The following is a 20,780-nucleotide window of genomic DNA, read 5'->3' as shown; positions in this document are numbered from 1 at the left end:
TGCCTTCTGCAATGAGAAAAAAAAATCTTCTTAATTCCCAGCTTTTCTCGTTTTCTCTGCGAGATAAATAAAGGTGTGTCTGGTAAAGCCGAGGTCGTTGCAGCAGTAAGATGTCAAATATCCTTTGAATGCAGCTTCTGTGTGGATCAGCTGCAGGTTAACACCATTAGCTTCCATAGTGTAAATCCCTAACTGTTGCAGATTAAGACAAGAAAGGATGCTCATTCACTGCTTTCAAGTACAAACCTGCCCAGTGCTCTGCCTTTCTCACTCTCTCCACTCACTTCCCTCTCTTCTTCTACCTCTGTCTCCCTTAGGCAGGCAAATGCAACAGAGCAGTCATATTTAATCAACATCTTCACGGACAACACAGGGAAGTCAAGTCTTCTGCTGCAAAAAAAGCTTGGCTGTCACACTCGGAATAATAGTCTTAGATACCCCGATTCAATCTCCGTTAACAGCACAGAAAAGACAATGCCTCTGACCTACATTGCAGTGGATGTGTGAAGATGTAGTGATTTTTGATTATGTGTTTTGCATGGCGTGATATCACATCATGTCACTTACTCTATGTTAATGATTTTCATTGCATCTACTGCAGGTTACAAGAAGACGCTACTGTCATGTTTCACATTTCATTGGTTATGACAGAGGCAGAATAATGTGCCTGTCTGGGCGAGCTCCTGCTGTTCCACTGAGTACATGCAGTGTTTCCCTTTGATAGTGCGGGGCACTAGGAAGTAAGAGTAATGAAACAACATCTAACTTCCCCTATGATAGATTCATCTTGATAACATTTGGCTGGTGGGCACAAATACCAGTCATTCGGCAGGCACACTGTTACTATAGCTCAATTTAGTTTGTACAGCATGATTCACAATGGCCATTTGTTGATATCATTTGATAAGACGGGCTCCCAGAAATGTATCAAGGGGAAAACAGGATTCATTGTTCTTCAGCATCCAACACATTCCACAAAGCTCTATGCTCATGGTGTACAAAGCTATAATCTTAAAGGTCGGGCTGAGGTCAAAATCAACAGCAAAAGCAATTACATTCATAAAGTGTTATTAACGGTTTTGCCCCGAGCATGCCAGGAAAGCAACTAGACATCCTCGGCACAGACTCTGTGTGGGTTTTATGACAAACAGCCTCCCTTTTTAAGTACTTTTCATCCCTTTTCTCCCATCGGCTTCAGTGTGTGGATCAGAGTCATGTATTCATGCATAAACATAACTGTTATCCCAGAGGAGAATTCATTTCCCCTGGCCTGGACACTATAAATCACCTTGGGCCAAAGTAAAGAGTCTGGAGATGCAGGACTGGCGGCAGCAGCTTTAGTCCAAACTTTTATCATGATGTGTCCATGATCCTTCCTTCCTAGTACCTTCACAACCAGCACTCCTGTTAAAAAAACATCCATGTTTTTAAGCCATGTGCAGTTTTGAAAGCAGCGTATAATTGTTTGCTTTTACGCTTCTATCAATATTACGGGGAAATAAGACAGTGGCCCAGATTCTATGTTTTGAAGATGTGGGAGTTTCAAGGTCTTTCATCATCAATTTAGCACAATTTACTTTGGTCTACAACAGTGGAAAAAGTTTATCAAGAGAGTATGTGTTTGTGTGTTTGTGTGTGTGGGATGGAACAACATAGACAGGGAAAGGGGAGGACTTTTCCAGACAGGGTTCTCTTTGCTATCTCACTCAGGAATGAATTTGGAAGGCCTTATTTCCCCTTTTCTTTTCTTTGCTTCTCTGCTGAGGGCTGGGGATGAGACTCCTGCCTCACAGAGAGGAGCTATCCACCCAGATAAGGCCATGGCTGACTGCAAAATAGTAACAATGAAGAGAGCATGGGTGCAGGTATATACATGCCATTGAGCCTTGAAGCATAACAAGAGAATTCAAGTGGTGCGTTTCCTGCGACCCAAAGGGGAGAAAATTCAATACAATAAGCATGGAGAGAATTAAGTTAATGTAAATACACTAACCTGCTGGATTTTGCAGTTCTTGGGCAAATACTACCGTAAGTCTATTACACACTGCTTTGAAATGGCAGACAGAGCTAATGGACATAATAGGCCCCTTTGAGTTAAAAGTAGTCCTAGTTGTAATTGGACCACAGCATATATAGTACAGGAACAAAGCTGCTGTTGGCCGGGCTCCCCTATGGCACATGAGCAGACTAGACAAGCAACGTCTGCGCCCCTTTTCCTGCAGTAACCATGGTGACAATGGCAGGCAGAGGCATCCTCATCACCAGGGGGCAGTGTGGGCAGCATGGTAGTGTGTTGCCCTTACTGCCTACCCTGATGCCTCAGCTCACACTTACACACATGTGCACACACACACACACACACACAAACACACACACACACACACACACAAGACACATGTGCCACACAGTCAAACAAAAATAAATTAAAATGGACACACAAACACACGCAGCCAAGCACAAATTACACTGGCTCACACCACATACACACACATGCATGGATGTGTGCACATGCACACACACAGACACAGACAGACACATACGCACACACAGTCATCTGCTCCTGACAGCTGCCCCATGGCATCTTACACAAGCCCCCTCCCACTCTGCCTCTCTCTCCCGCTCCTTTTTGTTGCTCACTTATTGTGAAGTTTCCACCAAACAAAAACACACATCCTCCCATGACACCAGCTAATTGATTATTGATGGTGCCAGACTAAACTGACTTATATTCAAATGGATGTGGAAAGAGAAAAAGGTAGAGACAATGCATGCAGTGCCTTTCATGACAATGAAGCAAGTCAAGGCATTTGTATGTAAAGTTTGAGGTCTTTCTCCCCTTCTCTTTTTGTTGTTGTTGCTTTGATAAGCCACTCAGGCCATACTGGGCAGCCTCGGGAGCAGTTTGAGGGCTAAGACGACTGAGGAGAAGCAACATAGGTAGTGTTCTGGAAACGAGCAACCTGCTGACAGTGTTTGGAGAGAAAAAAAATCCTAACAGTCCTCATGGCTTGCTGGGGTGACAGTCTGACTTCCAACCAGTGTGAAGATCAGTGACAAACAAACAGCCAGACTTGTTATTCTGCAGGTCCCTGTGCCAGGATTGCTGCCCTTATCGCTGGCATCGCGTAATTTTGTTACACGTGGTAAAATATAGGACGGCTTCTGACAGCAGGGATCAGATAAGAGTGAGAGCGCTCGGGCAAGGGAATGTGGAGATGGGGCTGAATGCCTAAACAGACTGTTGTGTGAGGGAGAGAGACTGATGATTGTACCAGGCAGATTGAGGCACTAAAGAATGGCAGAGGCGAGGGATCCTGTCCCATGGAAATGTGTCATGAAGGCAGTTCCATTAACATCTTAATAAAGGCTTCCCTGGCCCTGGAGAGACCTCGTGAGCAGACTGCCTTCTCCACTCACACGGGGGCCCAAAGCCGGTCTCTCAGCATGTCAACGAGAGAACATTTAAGTTCTGCCAGTATTGCATTGTGAGGGTGTTAGGCTTCCCAAAGGAGCAGCCTAAATGCCTACTCACAAACATGCTCCGCTAAATTCCTTTATTCCCCTTTCGCTCTACTTTCATTTACTGTCCATTTCTCCATCTGTTGGATTTAGTGGCCCTACAAAAGGCTTTGTTTCAGCAAGCTGGCAAGCCTTTGGGACAGCAGAGTGCACACTGGGGTTCATTGCTAACTTGCTGCCATCAATAGAGAGAGCAGGATCTAAACTGGCCATGGTTGCGTCTGGCAGAGGGACGACTGTTAACCGTTCCCTGTCAGTCCTCTGATGGGACTGGCTGGAGCCTGTTTGGGAGCTACAGACACACACACACACACACACACACAGCCTTCTTGCAAAAAACAGCAAGCATCCTGACAGAGATGGGTAAACAAACTCTCTTAACAGGCCTATCACAGAAAAAATCCCAGCATGGTAGAGCACCACAACAGAAAAGGTGGTTTTCTTTCTACTCACAGCATTTTAAAAAAGTACGGTCTCACTGAGTATCGTGAAAAATGAAATGCAAAGGAGTGGCATTGATTTTTGCACTCTGTGCTATGTGTTGCTCATACTGGGCAAGCTGCTACTTAACAATGTAGTGGCCTGTAGTCATCAATTTAAAATGGTTTCAACGATTCAATAAGTCACTGAAGGCTACATGCACAACTACTCAAGATGATGAAAACGGCTGCAGCAGCATGACTAGACCATTAAATGTAGCCCTGTGGTGTTTTCTAACATCTGCTATTGTGCTGGAATTATCAAAGAGTAATGCTGTATCTTAAGATCTATGGCATCTATATGTTAATATCAAGGGAATATCTTCATAAGAGGATATTCAACACTAGATTTCACTCTTTGGAACAGACAAAGGGACACTGAGATGCATCCAAATAGTGCTACCTCAGACTTCTTGGACAAAGTAAATAAAAACAATCTGTTTCTCAGTGAAAGAGATTTGTCATTCATCTATGTAATGTAGAGAGTCTGAAAATCAATTAGTTTTGCTTTCTAACATAAGCTCTGTTGCTATCATATAGTAACATAGTGGAAGCTCTCCAATATCATTTTCCAATTTTAGCCTGATACCTGCCCACTATCTGAGTATCAGAGTCATTGTATTCAAGTTTTGTGTTATCTTATACCAGATGCAGAGAGGGGCTTCTCTGTTCCTACACTCCTGAATCAACATATCACAGTATCGCCTCTACAACCAACAACAGCTTAAATTAATGTTCGCTGGGATAATCAGCCTCTGCAGAGACCATCTCTACTGCTGAATCTGGCACTTGAAGTGTCGGAGGCAGGTAGAAAAACTTGTGTTGTTTACAATTATCCAGAGAAGAGATGGCGAGCACAGAGGACGGAGCCTGCTGCTGCACGGATGAAGAGAACAAGGCGGTTGTGATCTTCTGCTTTTCACTGAAGCCAGACCCTTCTCAGACTAAATGTTCTCCCTGGCTGCACTCCACTTGATCAATGTCACTACAGATCCAGATCTCCCTTATGTCAATCCTTACGTGTAAAATTGCACCATAAACGCAGACTCCAGACACAAACATGCGCATAACAAGGCTGAGGGAGTGGAGCGTGTGTGGGTCAAGGAGATTGAGATCTCTGTTGTGACAGCTGGACAGTTGAGAGGTTCAGATAAACAGCCCACAGTGAGCGAAGACGGGAGGCCAATTGCATTAAAACAAACACTCACTCACTATTTGTACACTCCAGCAGATAGAAAAAGGAGGACCTATATCTGTGGGAGAATGAGTCAGTGAACTCACAAAAGCACCATTATCTGCATGTGTTCGTGTGTTTGCATGCGTGTGTGTGTGAGCAAAAGACAGTTGGGATGGTGGGGGTTGCCTATAAGGGGCGCGGGGGTGGGTGGGGTGGGTGGGGGGTTTGTTCAGAATACACAGCCGCTGAGCGCATTTGCAGTATTCACTCATTAAGAAATAGGTCAAGGATTCTGCCTGCATGCGTAGCGACTTGTCAAAATCTCTCAAGCTAAACTGTGGTGAGTCTGTCTGCCTTAAGGGGGGAATCCAAAGAGGAGCAAGCAGTGTGCTGTGTGAATGCTGGTGGTGACACAGCACACAGAAAAGCAGTAACAACTCATTCAGTGGCAAATCATGCAGTTAAAAAATTAGTTAGTAATGTCATCATAGTTGTTGAACAGCATAAGTGGAAGGCACTGAATGAAGAGAGGTTGTGTGCTTGCATTGTGGCCTGATAATTAACTCAGCTGGTCGTTTAGGCTCTTTGCTCTTCATCAACAGAGGACGCTCTTGAGCCATGCGCGCCAATCAGCAGAGTTTGTCGCAGACACTGACAGATGCTGATTCTGTGTGTTCTCAAAGTCAAGATTAAATGTTTGAAGTGACGACAAAATCATGTGCAATCCTGACTAAAATAAATCTCTCTTGCATTTGAGCACAGGTGAAAACACCCCGATTAAAGAACGCAAGTCATGAATATTTTCCCTGGGGAAATGTAAGTCCCAAACAGACTTATGCAAATAACTCAATCAGAAAGTAACAACAGAATACCTTGCTGACCACACAGCCTTGCCGTAAATCCAATCAAAAATATTGGAGCCCCCTGCAGAGAGGTGAAGTGGAGAGGCAGTGGCAGAGAAACAACCGTTACTCCACAAATCTCGATCTAAGTTTGCCCAGTCGAAGGGGAGGTTAACCTCATTGATTGGATGAATGTGTGATGCTGTGCTTCTCGAAAGGCTTTCTTGGATGGCGTGCCTTCAAAGGCATCACTTGAAAGTGATTCATTGAGCAGAATTCTTAAGATCTTTGCTCATATCCTCCATTATTTAAAAAGAGAACAAACTGACTGCGATTTATTGCTTTCAGAATTAACTGAGACTATCAACATCAGCTTTGGAAATCTTTTTAACAGCAATTCTCTGGTATGATCTTGTCTTCAAAGAAACAAGTTAGCAGCAATAAACTTGAGTCATATAAGGTTAATGTAGGTTTATAAATGGTAAAAATGAATATGAGCCAAATGTGCCAAAGCACAACTAAAAGAACTGTATAAAACAATCATATTACAGCAGCTAAAAAGCCAACTGGTCAGAGGAACTGATTGCTCAGTGGTAATGGTGGTTTTTTCATTAGATTGGAGTTAATTAGGTGAATATAATCAGCATGTGATAATCAAACCAATGATGAGGACCGGTTTGTGCCTCCAAAGGCAGCTATTTCCACCCCGGTGGCTGCTTAGGGGTCAAACTGCTGTTTCACTTTGAGATGGATATTAAAATAATGATGTGAGGGGGGTCACGCTTCAGATGCACAAAAACTGTGATTTCACCAAGAAAGAACGGGTTTTGATTGCGCGAGCAGAGGGTTTAATATGCTACTCATCAGCCATGGCAGATGTAAGTTATTTTCATGCAAATGTAAGGCAATTTTCTATTTAAGACAACATTTATTTTCTTTAGAGTCATTGTCATGGGTGCTTGCCGGAGCGCTGGCAGACTGACAGTGAATGAAGATTTGTAGGTGCATCTGCTGAATTGGACAGATGAGGTCTAGTGTCGATCTGGAAACCTAAATTGATGCTAGCTGGCCACACTGTATTAGATTTTTTTTTTTTTTTTTTTTTTTTTGTTATTATTGCCAATTAGGGTTTTTTGGTTTTAACTTGAGAAGAGAACAAATGTGACAAGAAACATTTAAAATTTGGAGGATGTGATCTAGATCACTGACCTAGTGAAAGTAATTCACAGTCTATCTATTTTAGTGAACATAAAAGTGAGACATTAAACTGATAATCAGCTCCGACTCCAGACTCAAGGTTCACTTGTTGCAGTGACGCACAGGTCCAGGTCTGTAACCTGCTACCAGTCGGCATATTTCATCTAAATATGTAGTATGTAGTTCTTTAAATACATGGCTGTGTAATTCTAAGATCACAATTAAGGTCAACAAATTAAGATCATTAGACAGTCCAGCAGTGTAATGCAAGCATCAGGACATAAAGAATCTAAAAATAACTCTGCCTGTCGAGTAACTTCATTAGATATTGTAAAACAAGATCTTACTGACACAAACCAGAAGCATCCCATCAACCAGAATGACGCTAACTGGAAGTATCATCTCTGAAGTCAAGATTATAACTCAATAATACTGGTGTATGAGGAGGAAGGCAAATCCTGATAAATGAGAATAGAACATAATTGGTAGAAATGTGAGGGATCCAAAGCACACCTGTGTGTAAAGCCTGTTGTAGGTGCAAACACTGTTCCAATACAATGATTTCATATGGAGAAACAGTGCAGCTGTTGTAAACCATAGCCTGTATTTTATGGTCGCACCTCATCATTCATTTAGGCGTCAAAGTGTGAGCTGTTGCAAAGCCATAATGAAATATTGAAACAGGCTGCTACCTTACCAGAGCCTGCAGCCTAAAATGAAAAATGTCTCTCTTCAGTTGTCTCTCCGCAGTGCCGGAAATTAGCCCTCTGCTGAAGAACTGTGTAGCCCTTTTTGTGTGCAGCGCATATGACAGTCATGTGGGATTTAAACAAATATTTACACCCTGTAAAGCAGATTTAGCCTAAACGAGCGGGATGATCGTTCACTCACCTCTTCATTTAAACTGGATCTCCCGGTTATCCTGCTCCCTCCAGCGCGGCTGCTGTCTTCTGGGTTTTAACTGATGCGCTAGACTCACATCCACAGTGAAATAATGTTTCCAAATGCTCTATCTGGACAGTCTCCCTTCACGGGAATGCTTCGATAATTTTACATTCACCACCTTTTCCAATTCCGAGAATATAACTGCCTACGAAACCTGTTCCGCGGCGGCAGCGGCGTCATTCATTCAAGTAGAAACCTTCATTACCGCGAGTAATTGCAAATTCAGTGCGTAAACTTCGCGGCAGAGCTTTCGCCGTCTGAAGTGACCTGCTAATGTTAACTTTACTAGACCGTGTCAATGAGACGACACATTCCTTCAGTTTGGGATTCAGCGTCCTCCAGGCTGCTCTACAGATACGTGTAGGTTATGTGAAAGCTGTGGCCAGGCTTGCCATCGTCCGACGGTGTAATTTCGCAGCGTCGGTTTCAGACCCGCAGCGTGGCTTCCTCACAGAGCTCTGCCGGACTGCCATAGATTAGCGGCTCCATCAATGTACAGTAGTGTGTGTACGCTGCCACTGGCACACTGCGCGTTTAAACCCAGCCCCCTCACACTCCGGCTTATTACGGTGTTAACTGTTTCCGCCCAAACTAAAGTATTAATAATACATACATTAAAGAAACATTTGCGTATAATGCAAGGAGTCAGTCTTAGAACATCATCAGAATTACACTATTAAGAACTTTTTAAAACACTATAAGCACTTTGCTGTAAACATGATACTGTACCGTGATTTGCAATGCACCAACCCCCCACCTGCCGAAATCCACCTTAACAAAAAGATGCTCACTGAATAATGAAAGTCTGAAGTTTCTAACATACTTAGTGTAATTTACAGTTTGGATGACTCTCTGTGGAATAAGGGACTATTACATACAGATTTAAATTCTGCCCCAGTCCCATTGCAAACCTTTATAACCGACCAAATTGACTGAATATTGATACAAGTGGATGGTGAATCATATTTATAAAAAAGAAAATATTCTTACCCATCACTGAGTTTCGCCTGCGCAGCACACATTGAACCCAGTCAGTGGCTCTGCCGTCCAACTCCTGTTCCTGTTAGAATACTGCCATCTATAGACCAAACTGAGAACCTGCCCCCCTCTCTCTCGCTCTCTCTCTCTCTCTCTATCCTATGATGATTTTGATTTTTGAGTCTCTGCTTTCCTCTTCTCTCTAGTTTTATATTTACTTTTTGATTCACTCTCCCTCATTCTCTCCCCAGCTCAGAGACATATTTATTGCACTACTCACCAGAAGGATCGGACAGCAGAGGAGTGTTTCAGCTTCGGAGATAATAATCACAGATAGAGTTTTCGAATCCTTAAAGTTTTTTTTTCCTAAAATGACATCAGTGACTTTAGTCAGGCACAAAATACTTTTTTAAGTATACAGATTGCATGAAGTTGTGCATAGTAATTTGTGACAGTGCATCCTCTCTTCTTTATGCTGCTATATCTATTTTTGTCTCTCACTTTTTTAAATCTATGAATATTCATGTTTCTTGGGCTGCAGAAGCCATTAAATTGTATTCATTTCAATGGGAAGGCACCCAATGACTACTTGGCTATTATCACTTTCATTTTTATTCATAAATGATAAATCTTTGATCAGTGATCTTGATTATCAACTGCCAACTTTCAGCTTTCTTTGCATTTCTTTCTTTTAGACTGGATCCTGTCCTACAGAATAATATATTTCTTTCTTTCTATTACAATGGTTAAACATCACACCAACACCAACCCCTTATCTTCTTGCATCTGTGTCCTTAGTGGGTTATGACAAAAAGTAGGCTATCCACATTCTCTGATGCATCAATAATGCAGAGTGGGGGGAAAGGGACCCAGTGTCTGCCATCAAAAGTATTGCGAAACTGCCGGGAGGAAGAAGATGTGGAACAACCAGTGTAAGTACACTAAAAGCGCAGCGCCCACTTAAAGACAGGGTCAATAGCTGGAGGGCGTCCATATTGGAATTCCACTGCACTACCTCTCAAATGGATCTTAGTCAACCCTGGGCGGCAGGGGTAATCAAATACAGACTTTTTCAATCCATTACTCACAGCCCTGTTTGGAGCAGCCCTATTTTGAACAAGCTGTGATTTGTTTGATTGGAACATAACTCAATTCATATTGAAAGAACAGGTTGTACAGAACTATCTGGAAGAGGTTTTGCCTGTTTTGCGCAGAGAGAGATGATAGATTAACCCATTTTGCAAGGTGAAGTCTGGTTATTACATACAGTACGATATTATCAGTCATGTTTCACTTTAGGACACATATCGACTGAGCCCGGCTGCAGATTTTGTAACAGTGAAAAAGACAGGTACATTGAAATAGGAAAAATATGTAGTTTAAAATATCAGCATCATATTAATTTCTTTAATTTCTTAGACTTCCTTAAATTAGATTTAATTTTCAATCAGCATCACAAATATCATGTGACAGGCAATCCAACAGGAAAATATGCGTATTTCCTTGCCTGTCTGTCATGCTGAGTTCTGTGTCTTTGCTCTTTCAAGCACCTTAATTCAGTGCATAGATACAGTGGATGCTTATTAATGTGCTCATAACTCATGGATTCACCTCATGTCACAGACCTTCATTAAACCCTCTGGGTGTCTTACACAGCAGAGGACTGTGTCAAGATGGTCCATGTCTTCAGGGATGTAATTCAGCCACTTTTCAGCCCTGGCACCTGTCCACATCTGAAATCAAAGCACACATCATTGGTCATTACGATGTTGTCAGGTGGGAAAATCATTGGTGACTTTATATTTATGTTTACATTTGGAATCTAGCCTGGCAGACAGAGACAGTTTCTGAGTGAAGAGGTGAGGCAAGAAACTCAAGGGATTCAAAGCCCACAGTGGGTGAGGAGGTTAATTACTGGAATTATGATTGTGTGATGTGCTGTACCTACTGTTTATCTCTGGATGTGCAGGGCAGCCTGGTGCATGCAAAGAGGGAGAGTGGTGCTGCAAGGCACATGTGATGGCAGATAGAGATGGGGGTAATTCATGGCAAAGCACAAAGCTTATTTGTTGAAGATCAGTTCAGTGAGCAAATCAAACAGTGGTCAGGTGGTGGGGTGAGCGCAGTGCTGGGAATGAGGCTCCCATTAGTAATGTGGAGAGATGGCAGACGGCAGGGCTGCCGCTTGACCGTTTCCTGATCAAAGTGCTTGCACGCAGCGATTTCATACTAAGTTGGAAGGTTTCAAAGGGGCCTCTTGTGATGCCTTTAATTCTCTCTCCCTCCAGCCATATATGAAGATATCACGAGGGAATGTGGCAACCTGTCGACTCCACTGAAACTCCATTCTCTCTCTTCTCTGACCCGTGTAAGCAATCAGCCTGACTGGAGAGAAAAACAAATACCAGGAAACATTAAGATAGAAAACTAAACTGTCAGTCTTATGCATATGATTCTAATTATTCATATTCCAAGGTTTAATGATGTCAGCTATTAGAGGGGACATTTTCCTTAACCTCATTATTTTACAGTATTTATGACTTATACTAGTTAATAACCATTTTTTGTTTTGTTGTAATTTAAATGTATCTAATGCATGCAACAAGACTGTTTAAAAGACTAGATATTTTTAATATCTTGTTGCAGAGCTGTAAGCAGGAGAGTCCAGAATGTACAGTGTGTATCTTGGGACTTGGATGTGTGTGGCATTTGAACCAGGTCCATTAGGAAGTCCACCCCCGCTGCTTACTTCCCACCATCCACCTGTTAGAGTGGGCACCGGATACATACTCAAGAGGCTCTAGGGACCACTGCCATGCAATCAGCAAATGCACACTAACGCTCTTACATGCACAAACCACATTCATACAGGTAGCCCATTACATCATTAATAGCCCACTGATGGAGCCTCAGCAGCCCACTACCACGTGGTGATGACTGGCTTGTTCTCCTGCTTCTACACTGAGGAGAAATATTTCACACAGGAAGTTGCTCGAAGAGGGAGAGAAGTAAAATTAAGCCAGTTCAAGTTTTAGTCAACAAATCGCAGCTGTACGGAGGATGTCAGAGTGATGATCTCTGTGTATTCTGAAGAGGTTTCACAGTCGTGATTTTGATATCTGCCTTCTTTAGGGAAAACAACCCACCCTGAAGTTCAATTGACTATAATGTGCCTGATCTGTGGCCCAATCGTACATCTCTCATTGGAGGCATCTCTTCAGCTTGTCAGGATTTATCAATGGAAAAACAAAATTAAAATAGCAATTAATTTCCACAGAGATGCAATCACAGGAGACATGGTAATTGCGAGCTGCTCTGATGTGTTTGCAGAGTGAGGCATTGTATTAAATAGTTTTTTTTATTATTATTTTGTCCTTGCTTGGAGGCATTCCACAAGCTGCAGCCTTGTGCTGTAATCTCACACATCAGACTTGTGGCGACAAATCACGGACTCAGATGCCATCAGTATGGAAACATGGCACCTCCAAAATAACAACAGAGAGGGAGAGGGAGAGAGGGAGACAGAAAGTACAGATGGTCCATCTTTCAACACATCAGTGCCACAATTGAGCTGTCAGAGAAGATGAATAATGATGATATAGAAAAACAATTAAGTACTTTATGCCCAGAGCACTAAGTAATTTACACTCCTGCTTAAGTGCAAGGTAAGCAAATCCAAAACTCCTAACAAAATAGGTAAAGTTCCAGTTTGTTGTACTGTTCATCTCTCATGCATGGCCACAACCACCAATATACAGATGGATACGACACACATGCGCACACACACACACACACACACACACACACACACACATATATATACATATGCTGGATGGGAGCTAGGAAGAGCATGAGAGAGAGAAAATTAGCAAAAGTCCTCTCATAATGCGAAGCGCTTCCATTAGATAGTGGACTGTTTTAATAAGATGCTTATCAATATGAATCTCAGGAAATTGCTGGCTATTTATTTTACTGGGGCAGCTCACTTTTTCTCAGCTCTTGATAAAGCATTTTGTTTTAATTAGACACATTTCCACACTCCAACAGGGATGACCTCTTATTATTGTGAAGTGGGTCTGCTTAGCAGCGCAGGCAGCCGGGAACAAGCTCCTCCATGCATCTCAATCATTCCTCATCCATGCTCATCTCAGGGGCCCAGGACCAAATCAAAGGAGTCACTATTAAGCAGAACCAAATTGTTTAACGGAGTAATCTCCCGCATATTTTTCATTCCTTCCCCATTCACAATTGGAAATGAGACATGGTGAAAAATATGATGCATTGTTTTGCATACTAACAAGGGACCTTGGATATCCTTATCCATTCACGCTTATGGAGGATAGGATATGTTCCGCAACAATGAGAAACACATTTTCTGACTCATGAGTGTTACAGAGGAAATAAGACAATCATTTTATCCGTAGTATCTGTAAAGAAGACGAGGAAAATCCCAACAACTGGCTGCGAAGGGTTGGATTACTGTTCTACCTTAGCTCACTGTCTGATACTTGCTATTTACAGTCCCACAGAGCAAGCTTGCAGAACTGAAACATGATTTTAAGGCTTATGAGCCCTGTTAAACAGAGAGAGAACAACATATTCAGTCAGCGAGCAGCGTCTGCTACTTCCTGCATTGCATCAATTTAAAAACAGTTGACTTGTACTAAGCTACCAGATGTATGTGGGTGAGGAAAAAACATTGCCAGATATACCAACAAAATATTGTCGGACTGCAGCCAAACTGACATTTGCTTCTGGACGTGAGACAGAAATCATTGGGCTCTTTGACAGAGAGAGCTCATGCTCTCTTCGTGTGTCACCTCATTTCATTTGGTTACTTCCGACTCAGAGAGGAAAAAGATAGATAGAGGACAAAGCAATTATATCCACCATTACATGCCATCACGCCTGATCTCCTAGGTATGAGAGGGGGGAGAGCTGTGAGGCAGAGGGTGAGACTGATGAGAGCTTACCAGCAGCTTGAGACCTGCTCTGCTCCAGACAGGGATTTAGGTCTTCTGCCTGCCTGCCTGTCCATGGGGTAACATACAATCACAATGATACCTTAATCCAGCCTGGCCTTTCACATGGGGCCACAGCCAGATATGAAATGTAAATGGGGGATTGAAGATGTCAATAGGGAAATGCCAGCAACACAAACTGACATAGTCATTAACTCTATTCTTTATGTACCTAGTGCCACAAAAAAGGACATGGACATACTAATATGTGACAGAGGTAAAGCCAGAAAGACCATCTGCACTGACAAACTCTTTATGCAAGCACATATAAGAACGACGCACATTCCTGAACACATGAACATACTCACATGTGTCCATGTAACACATGCAAAGCACAGACAAAACAAATCTGTGTTGTGCTAATCATTTTCTTCACATGGTCCATATGGTCCATATTCATCATCAGTAATTACTTGAGCAATTTCCATGAACAATAACTGATGTTTTCACAGCTGGACTTCTTCAGGTTTTGCAGCGTAATGTGAAGGTTGTAACTGAGCTGCTATGAGCCCCATCTCCCTGTGAGGAGGCTAGATAGCAACATCTACTATAGCATCTGGATGCTTACACCAGGTCCTTCAATCATTCTTCGCTTTGGCAAAAGATTAAAATTCAAATTAGATTAATTCAAAGTTTCATTTCTTAATCATGAATTATTCACCGATGAAATAGCTCTGAAGCACCACCAAATGTATCCTGTAGGACTTCTGGGCTATCATTATCTATAAAAATGATATTAAAAATGTACGTCTAGCCTGAGGACTGCCTTTAAAATTCCTCATCTGTTCTGCCAAAGACATTTCTGAGACATATCGCATTTGCAACAACTTTCATCGAATGCATGCAAAGCAGGTGTGACTGTAACTCTAAATGCAATGAAATGTGCATCAATTTCAGACATGCGATGAATAAACACATTCTGATAGCTTGGGAATGAATTGATTCTGTGAATACCGAGAAACTCTGTTTCAAACCATTTCAAGTGACGCTTTCAAAAACATAATAAACAGGAATGGAAATTACTTTCTGGAATGAAGGTCGCTATGGTGCTGAAACGAAAGTATATGATATCTCCATATTCGGACTGGGGATTTCTGACTTCTTTAACCTCCTTTAGTCACTGAGGGAAAACAGTAGCATAGATTGCCAATTCTTTTGTGTGGTGACCAATGCTGGGTGGTTGTGCAAGAGGGAGAACCTTCATCACCAATCTTTATCCAACCCATCCAACATACATGCGCAGCTATAAGCTGCTACAACAGCAGCATCAAGCACACATGACAACTTGACACTGCTGCCTCACACGCTGCATCATTGCATTTACCTTCCCACTGAGTGTACCTAGTCAGTACTGTCTCATATCCTGCTGTGTATTAATTCTAATGAAATTACTCTTAGATGTTCAATATTAATGTGCGCTTGTGTTTTATTTTCTCCATAATTACATAATTGCTTATCTCACTTTCTTATAACTAGTCTATTTCAGTACAGAGCCACAAATGTATTCTACATACATACATCTGCCATTGTTCTCTGCATGGCGAAATAAAGACCACTAATCAGTTATCTCCCTGTGAAATGTCTTTACATTAGTCTTTATGTTATGTTCATAAACATGCAACATCCGATTTTTTAAAATCATAACCACTACAGCACTTGCAAAGACTCACACCAACTGACATTTCTGAGGCCTCACCTCAAATATCTTTCCCCAAGTGCAACAAAAACCACAAAAATAAAAACAGAGATGCTACAGTTGTCGACCTTGTCTATCCATGAACATGACTTGTGTGCTGTCTCTCTCTCTCTCTCTCTCTCTCTCTCTCTCTCTCTGTCTCTCTGTCTCTCACAGGGCATCATACACTCTGCTATTGCTGCTTCTACACACCAGGGTACAGAGAACTAATCTTACACTATCTTACACTGTCTACCCTGTCTGTCTCTCTGTCCTTTTTCTCTCTACCTCTATGCCATGGCCTTTAGTTTTCTCTTTTTGCATCTGTATGTGTGTGTATGTGTGTGCATGTCAGTGTCTCAGAGAGCACATCAGGATTTCCTCCCCAGGGAGCCATGACCAGCCAAACCCCCCTAAGATCCTTAGTAATGCTACTATTTTTGTGTAGCCTGCCCCGGCATGAGCCCTGTACTGCACACCAAACATCGCTGATGGCAGGGAGTCTCCAGCATGATTTCCAAAGACAACCTCGGGAGCACAGATCCTCGCTCTTGTTTTCAGGCTTTTCTGTTTCTTTTTTTTTCTGTGAGGCAAACATGATTTTTGTGGTCACAGGAAATGTCAAACAGAAAAAAAATATTTAGCTGTCACAGCCACTTTCTGGGGGATGCAGAAGGACTGCAGAACAAGGCTTCCTTTAGTGTGACTTTAGCTAAAAATGGAACCAAATGTTACAATTGTTAATGCTAAATGATAGTTGTCTGGATTGTATGACTTTGGGTCTGTTTTATTCCAGGGTGTATTTTTTTATTCTCCATTTCACTTGTCTCCTCTTGATCTATTTTTTTTTTTTTTTGTTACACATAGATAGAAGAAAAACAACACATTTTCACAGACATGATTTTGCAATGATTACTTTGGATTGTCTCCCTTATCTCTGGTATGGCAGAAATACAAGAACAAAATTAAATATTGAAAGAAATATTTTTAAAAATCAAATATCATGTGGCTTTTTGATGATACTTTAAAAATAAGGCAACAAAACAACTGGTGCAAAGCTTCAGTGTAAAAGTGTCCTCAGTCTATGCAGCGGTGCTTATTTCCTACCTTGATATGACATGTATTCAAGCCATGTATGCTGTAATGATGAATCTCCCACATTTAGGGGGCATGAGAGCTGTTGCACCATTACTCGTCAACCCCCCCCCAGCAATGTGCCCATGTGAATGATGGCTAAACACAGCTATGTTAAATCACACCTGGACTCCACTACTGCCATCATGCACCTCTGAGCCCAGAAGGCTAATGAAGTTTGAATGAGTTCCTCTGCAGAAAAATGAAATATAATTTGAACTTGTTTGAATGATGTGTACAACAGTAGCCCTGCGGTGCCCAGGAGGGTGGGCATTACACTCCCAAACATGTACGCCGGTCGGAAATGAACAACATAATAGTCTGTCTCAGTGGATGCACCACTGCTTTTGTGTGTTGTCTTTTTTTGTTGATGCTTTTGGCTAATTACCAACTGCATCCTCAGTGGTAAATTACAATGTCAGTAATTTTAAAAAAAGGGGTTGTTAGGGACACCCAGTGTGTCTCTGCATGACTTGTTAGAGCTCTGTAAAATGGCAGTTAAATGTTTATGAAGCACGTCAACACAGGGGCTGGAACTGCAGCAGCATTATGAGACAATGGCCAAGTTCAGCTGGTCATACACATTCTCCACAGCCCCCACAACACGTATTATTTAGTGCCATTACCAGGAAACAGAGAGAATGGGCATTTAATTGGCCTTTTAATTGCAGTGTAAATCGAAGTGGTGAACCCGGCCATCAAAGTGTAATTTCCCCCTGAACCATGGTCCATCTGAGGCACCAGTTAGTTCAGACACTTTTTTTGTATGGAGCAGATGGAGAAGCATGTTGGAAGAGATCCCATACTTCAATATCCATCGTTCCAAAAAGACTTAGGATATTGGGGTCTCAGTAAATAACAGAGTGAGGCTGTTTCAAATTATAGCATCAGTCTGCAAAGATGTGAAACTATCATCTGCTGACCATTGGAGGCTGCACATAACTGGTGCAATCCAGAATGGGTGGCTATTCCTTCCATGGCTTTTCAAACATTAATACAGTTCATTACATTTCCAAAACACTAAAATATGTATTTTTGCTCTGATAACAAAGGCAAAGTGGGAGAGCAAGCTTTCTCAGTATGGAAAGTGATGAGTTTGTGTGTGCATGTCTGTATTTTTAGCGATAGGGCATCATTCTGAAAAAATGTCATAGAATCTCTTCTGCCCAGGTTGCAGCAAGGTGGTGTTCGATTTCTCCTCAATTCTCCACTGACAGACAGAATAAGCTGCCAGTCAGCCAGTCCATCCTGTCCACCTGCAGAAGTGTTGATTTGCCTGTAAGCCGCCCAAGGCTGATTGATTCCTGACTGAAAGCTTCAGGCAACTGATTGACAACACATGATTACTGTTCACACATGACTGCTGTTTGCCAGACTGCAGGCCTCATCATGTTACAACCACAGATAGGGAAGCAGCAAAATTTAAGATAGTGCACAACCCTCCTGAGTGTGACACAATCACATTTGCTCAAGACTGTTTTCCACGTAGCTTAACAAACCACACACTGATACTTGAAAATGTGTCTGAGTGTGGTTGTCTAAGCTAGAATATTTATTAACTTCATGATTTGCTTCAAAAAAAAAAGCCATTTAATGTGAAATCCATGAGGCCATATTCCTAATGTAGCATGAAGCTAGCTTCCCTCTGAGAGTATAGAGTTAATGGAGCCACGACCCAATGAGACATCACAGAAGGAATAAAAAAGGAGAAATACACATTTCCTTTGGTTTGAAAAAGGATGCAGCTTGAGAGCTACAGTTGTACATATTTGTTTGGGATTTCTGCAGTGAGTTAATGTGTGCATACCATCATGTGTGTTTTGTCATGGATAAAAGAAGAAGCAGTGTACATCTCTTGACAGTGAAGTAAATTATCCATTTCTAATGTCCCATTGCACCTCCTGCCCCCTGTGGAGTAGATAGAATTGGATCATAATTGAATCACTCGCAGCAATTATGATGGCATGCCCTTGGCTGTACAGTAGGACAGTGTCATGGTGACACAGTATCACACGCTACTAAAAACACACACTCAACAAGCCACACACATGCGCACACAATATGACTGGTGATTTGATTCCAACATACCAAGAAAATCTCATTTTCAAAGCCACCTAACCTTTAAACCACTATGAGTATTATTTCAAAATGCCTGCTCTTAGCATTTCGTTCTTGATGTCTTGAAGTTAAAACATCATCCATAAATAGATATTTTGTGTCTTAAAAAATGCTGCACCACCATATTCACTACATGATTGCACGGATAATGTCAAAGCAGCAGCATGAAAAGAAGAAGCTGGTTAGCCTCAGATAAATGCAGCCCTTTTAGCTCAAACTCACCACCTCTTCGTTTAACCCTACCATCCTCCAAGCAGCTAGACATCCCCAATCACCTAGAGTTTTAAGGTTGCCAAGCAACAACTACTCATCAGTGCTGTACACAGGCCGTACGGCTGTGCCTGCTCTGCTTGTTCACACAGATGTGACCAGCTGGGAAGAGCAGAGGCCAGAGGCAAATACATCTCTAAGCAAAAGGAAACACTGTGTGGGGCCCTGTGTGGGTTAGAAATGTTTTTATTGCTCAAATGGCATGGAGGACAAAATCTGCTCTTACTTTGACTGAATATCTTATTTCTGAACACTTCCAGGAGACAAATACTTACAGGCAATTGTAAAAAGGGGCATGCAATTTATCATTATTTATCTTAGCCTTTTATTTCAAACGAAGGAACCTTTCCTTTCAAATTAGCTTAGAATTTTGGTTAAGAACAAACAGGCAACTGCTTTGAGTACAGAACCTCTGAATTAACATAATTGTGTGGGCAATTACGCTAAAAGTGTGGAGTGAGTCTTTTTCAAAGTAAGCATGATCTTGTTTTAGGAGATTGAATTTGCTAATTCAGTTACAGTCCACTATCTTCAGCAGTGGCATTGACCCTGTGTTATGCCAAGCCACTCACTGGAGAAAAAGGGTAGTGGGAGGGAAGGGGGTGTCATAAAATTAAAACTGGAGGGTAAACACTCATCCATTATATCCCACATTTCCTGACATTCAGAGTCTCTTAAGACTTGACATATGCCACACATCCAATGGCTGTAATGTTAAATTATGGCTCAAATGATATTTATAGTTAAAATTACTTAAATATAATATATATCCTGCTGAAAAGAATGCTTGAAACACCAAAGCATTGTTCAAAATGCATAAGTCTGACTGGCACACATGGATTAAGGAATTTAATACCAAGTCTTACTGAAGCTTAAGTGACATATGGGGTGATCAAATGGAATTTAGTGCTAATAAATAACAGCACAATAATTAAAGCATTCTGGCTAGTATGTTGTTTCAGTCCTGTGGAAGACTGCGAGTGAATAAAATGTATTCCTGACTGAAAACACAGCGAGGTGTAAGATGACTTGAGGTGTGTTTTTGTTTCTTTGAGTGTGTGAGTGTAAATGTGCACGAGTCCATGGGTGAGAGAGCGAGCTGACAGGTATATTTGTTTGTCTTGGCCCCTGGCTGTGACCTTGGCTCCCTCTACGGTTTGTTCAGTGTGAACCCAAATCCCTTAATCAATCCTTTAAACTGCCCTCACCTTTTTCCACCATTAAAGCAATTACACTTTAGTGGCCATGAGGTTCTCAAACCCGATAATAACGGTGGGCGTGCTGCACCCTGACTCTGTTGTTTCAGGGCCTGTGAAACCAATAAGCAAGGATTTACACAGAGTATATGATTCACCTCCAGCTAGAAACGGGATCCAATCCCTGTATAGAATAAATGAGCAAAATATTCAACATATCAGTGTCTGT

The 20,780-nt window shown here is 41.9% G+C and overlaps 1 protein-coding gene and 1 long non-coding RNA gene across 2 annotated transcripts in view; both read right to left on the bottom strand.

Annotated features, from left to right (window-relative positions):
• The window catches only part of plxna2 (plexin A2), a 162,684-nt gene extending 153,377 nt beyond the window's left edge, over positions 1-9,307 (bottom strand). Inside the window, 1 exon segment of the mRNA XM_018681933.2 lies at positions 9,150-9,307. Coding sequence (XP_018537449.1) covers positions 9,150-9,153 — 4 coding nt within the window. The 5' untranslated portion in view covers positions 9,154-9,307.
• Positions 9,308-10,533: 1,226 nt separating this feature from the next.
• The window catches only part of LOC108884570 (uncharacterized), a 50,631-nt gene continuing 40,384 nt past the window's right edge, over positions 10,534-20,780 (bottom strand). Inside the window, exons 4-5 of the long non-coding RNA XR_007813447.1 lie at positions 11,086-11,522; positions 10,534-10,870 (exon numbers count right to left, since the gene is read on the bottom strand). This is a non-coding gene — a long non-coding RNA (uncharacterized LOC108884570). The remainder of the gene's footprint in view (positions 10,871-11,085; positions 11,523-20,780) is intronic.

The sequence above is a fragment of the Lates calcarifer genome, linkage group LG6, assembly GCF_001640805.2.
Source record: "Lates calcarifer isolate ASB-BC8 linkage group LG6, TLL_Latcal_v3, whole genome shotgun sequence".
NCBI lineage: Eukaryota > Metazoa > Chordata > Actinopteri > Centropomidae > Lates > Lates calcarifer.
Note: the sequence above shows the minus strand (reverse complement) of the source record. Positions and strands in the feature narration are given on the sequence as shown.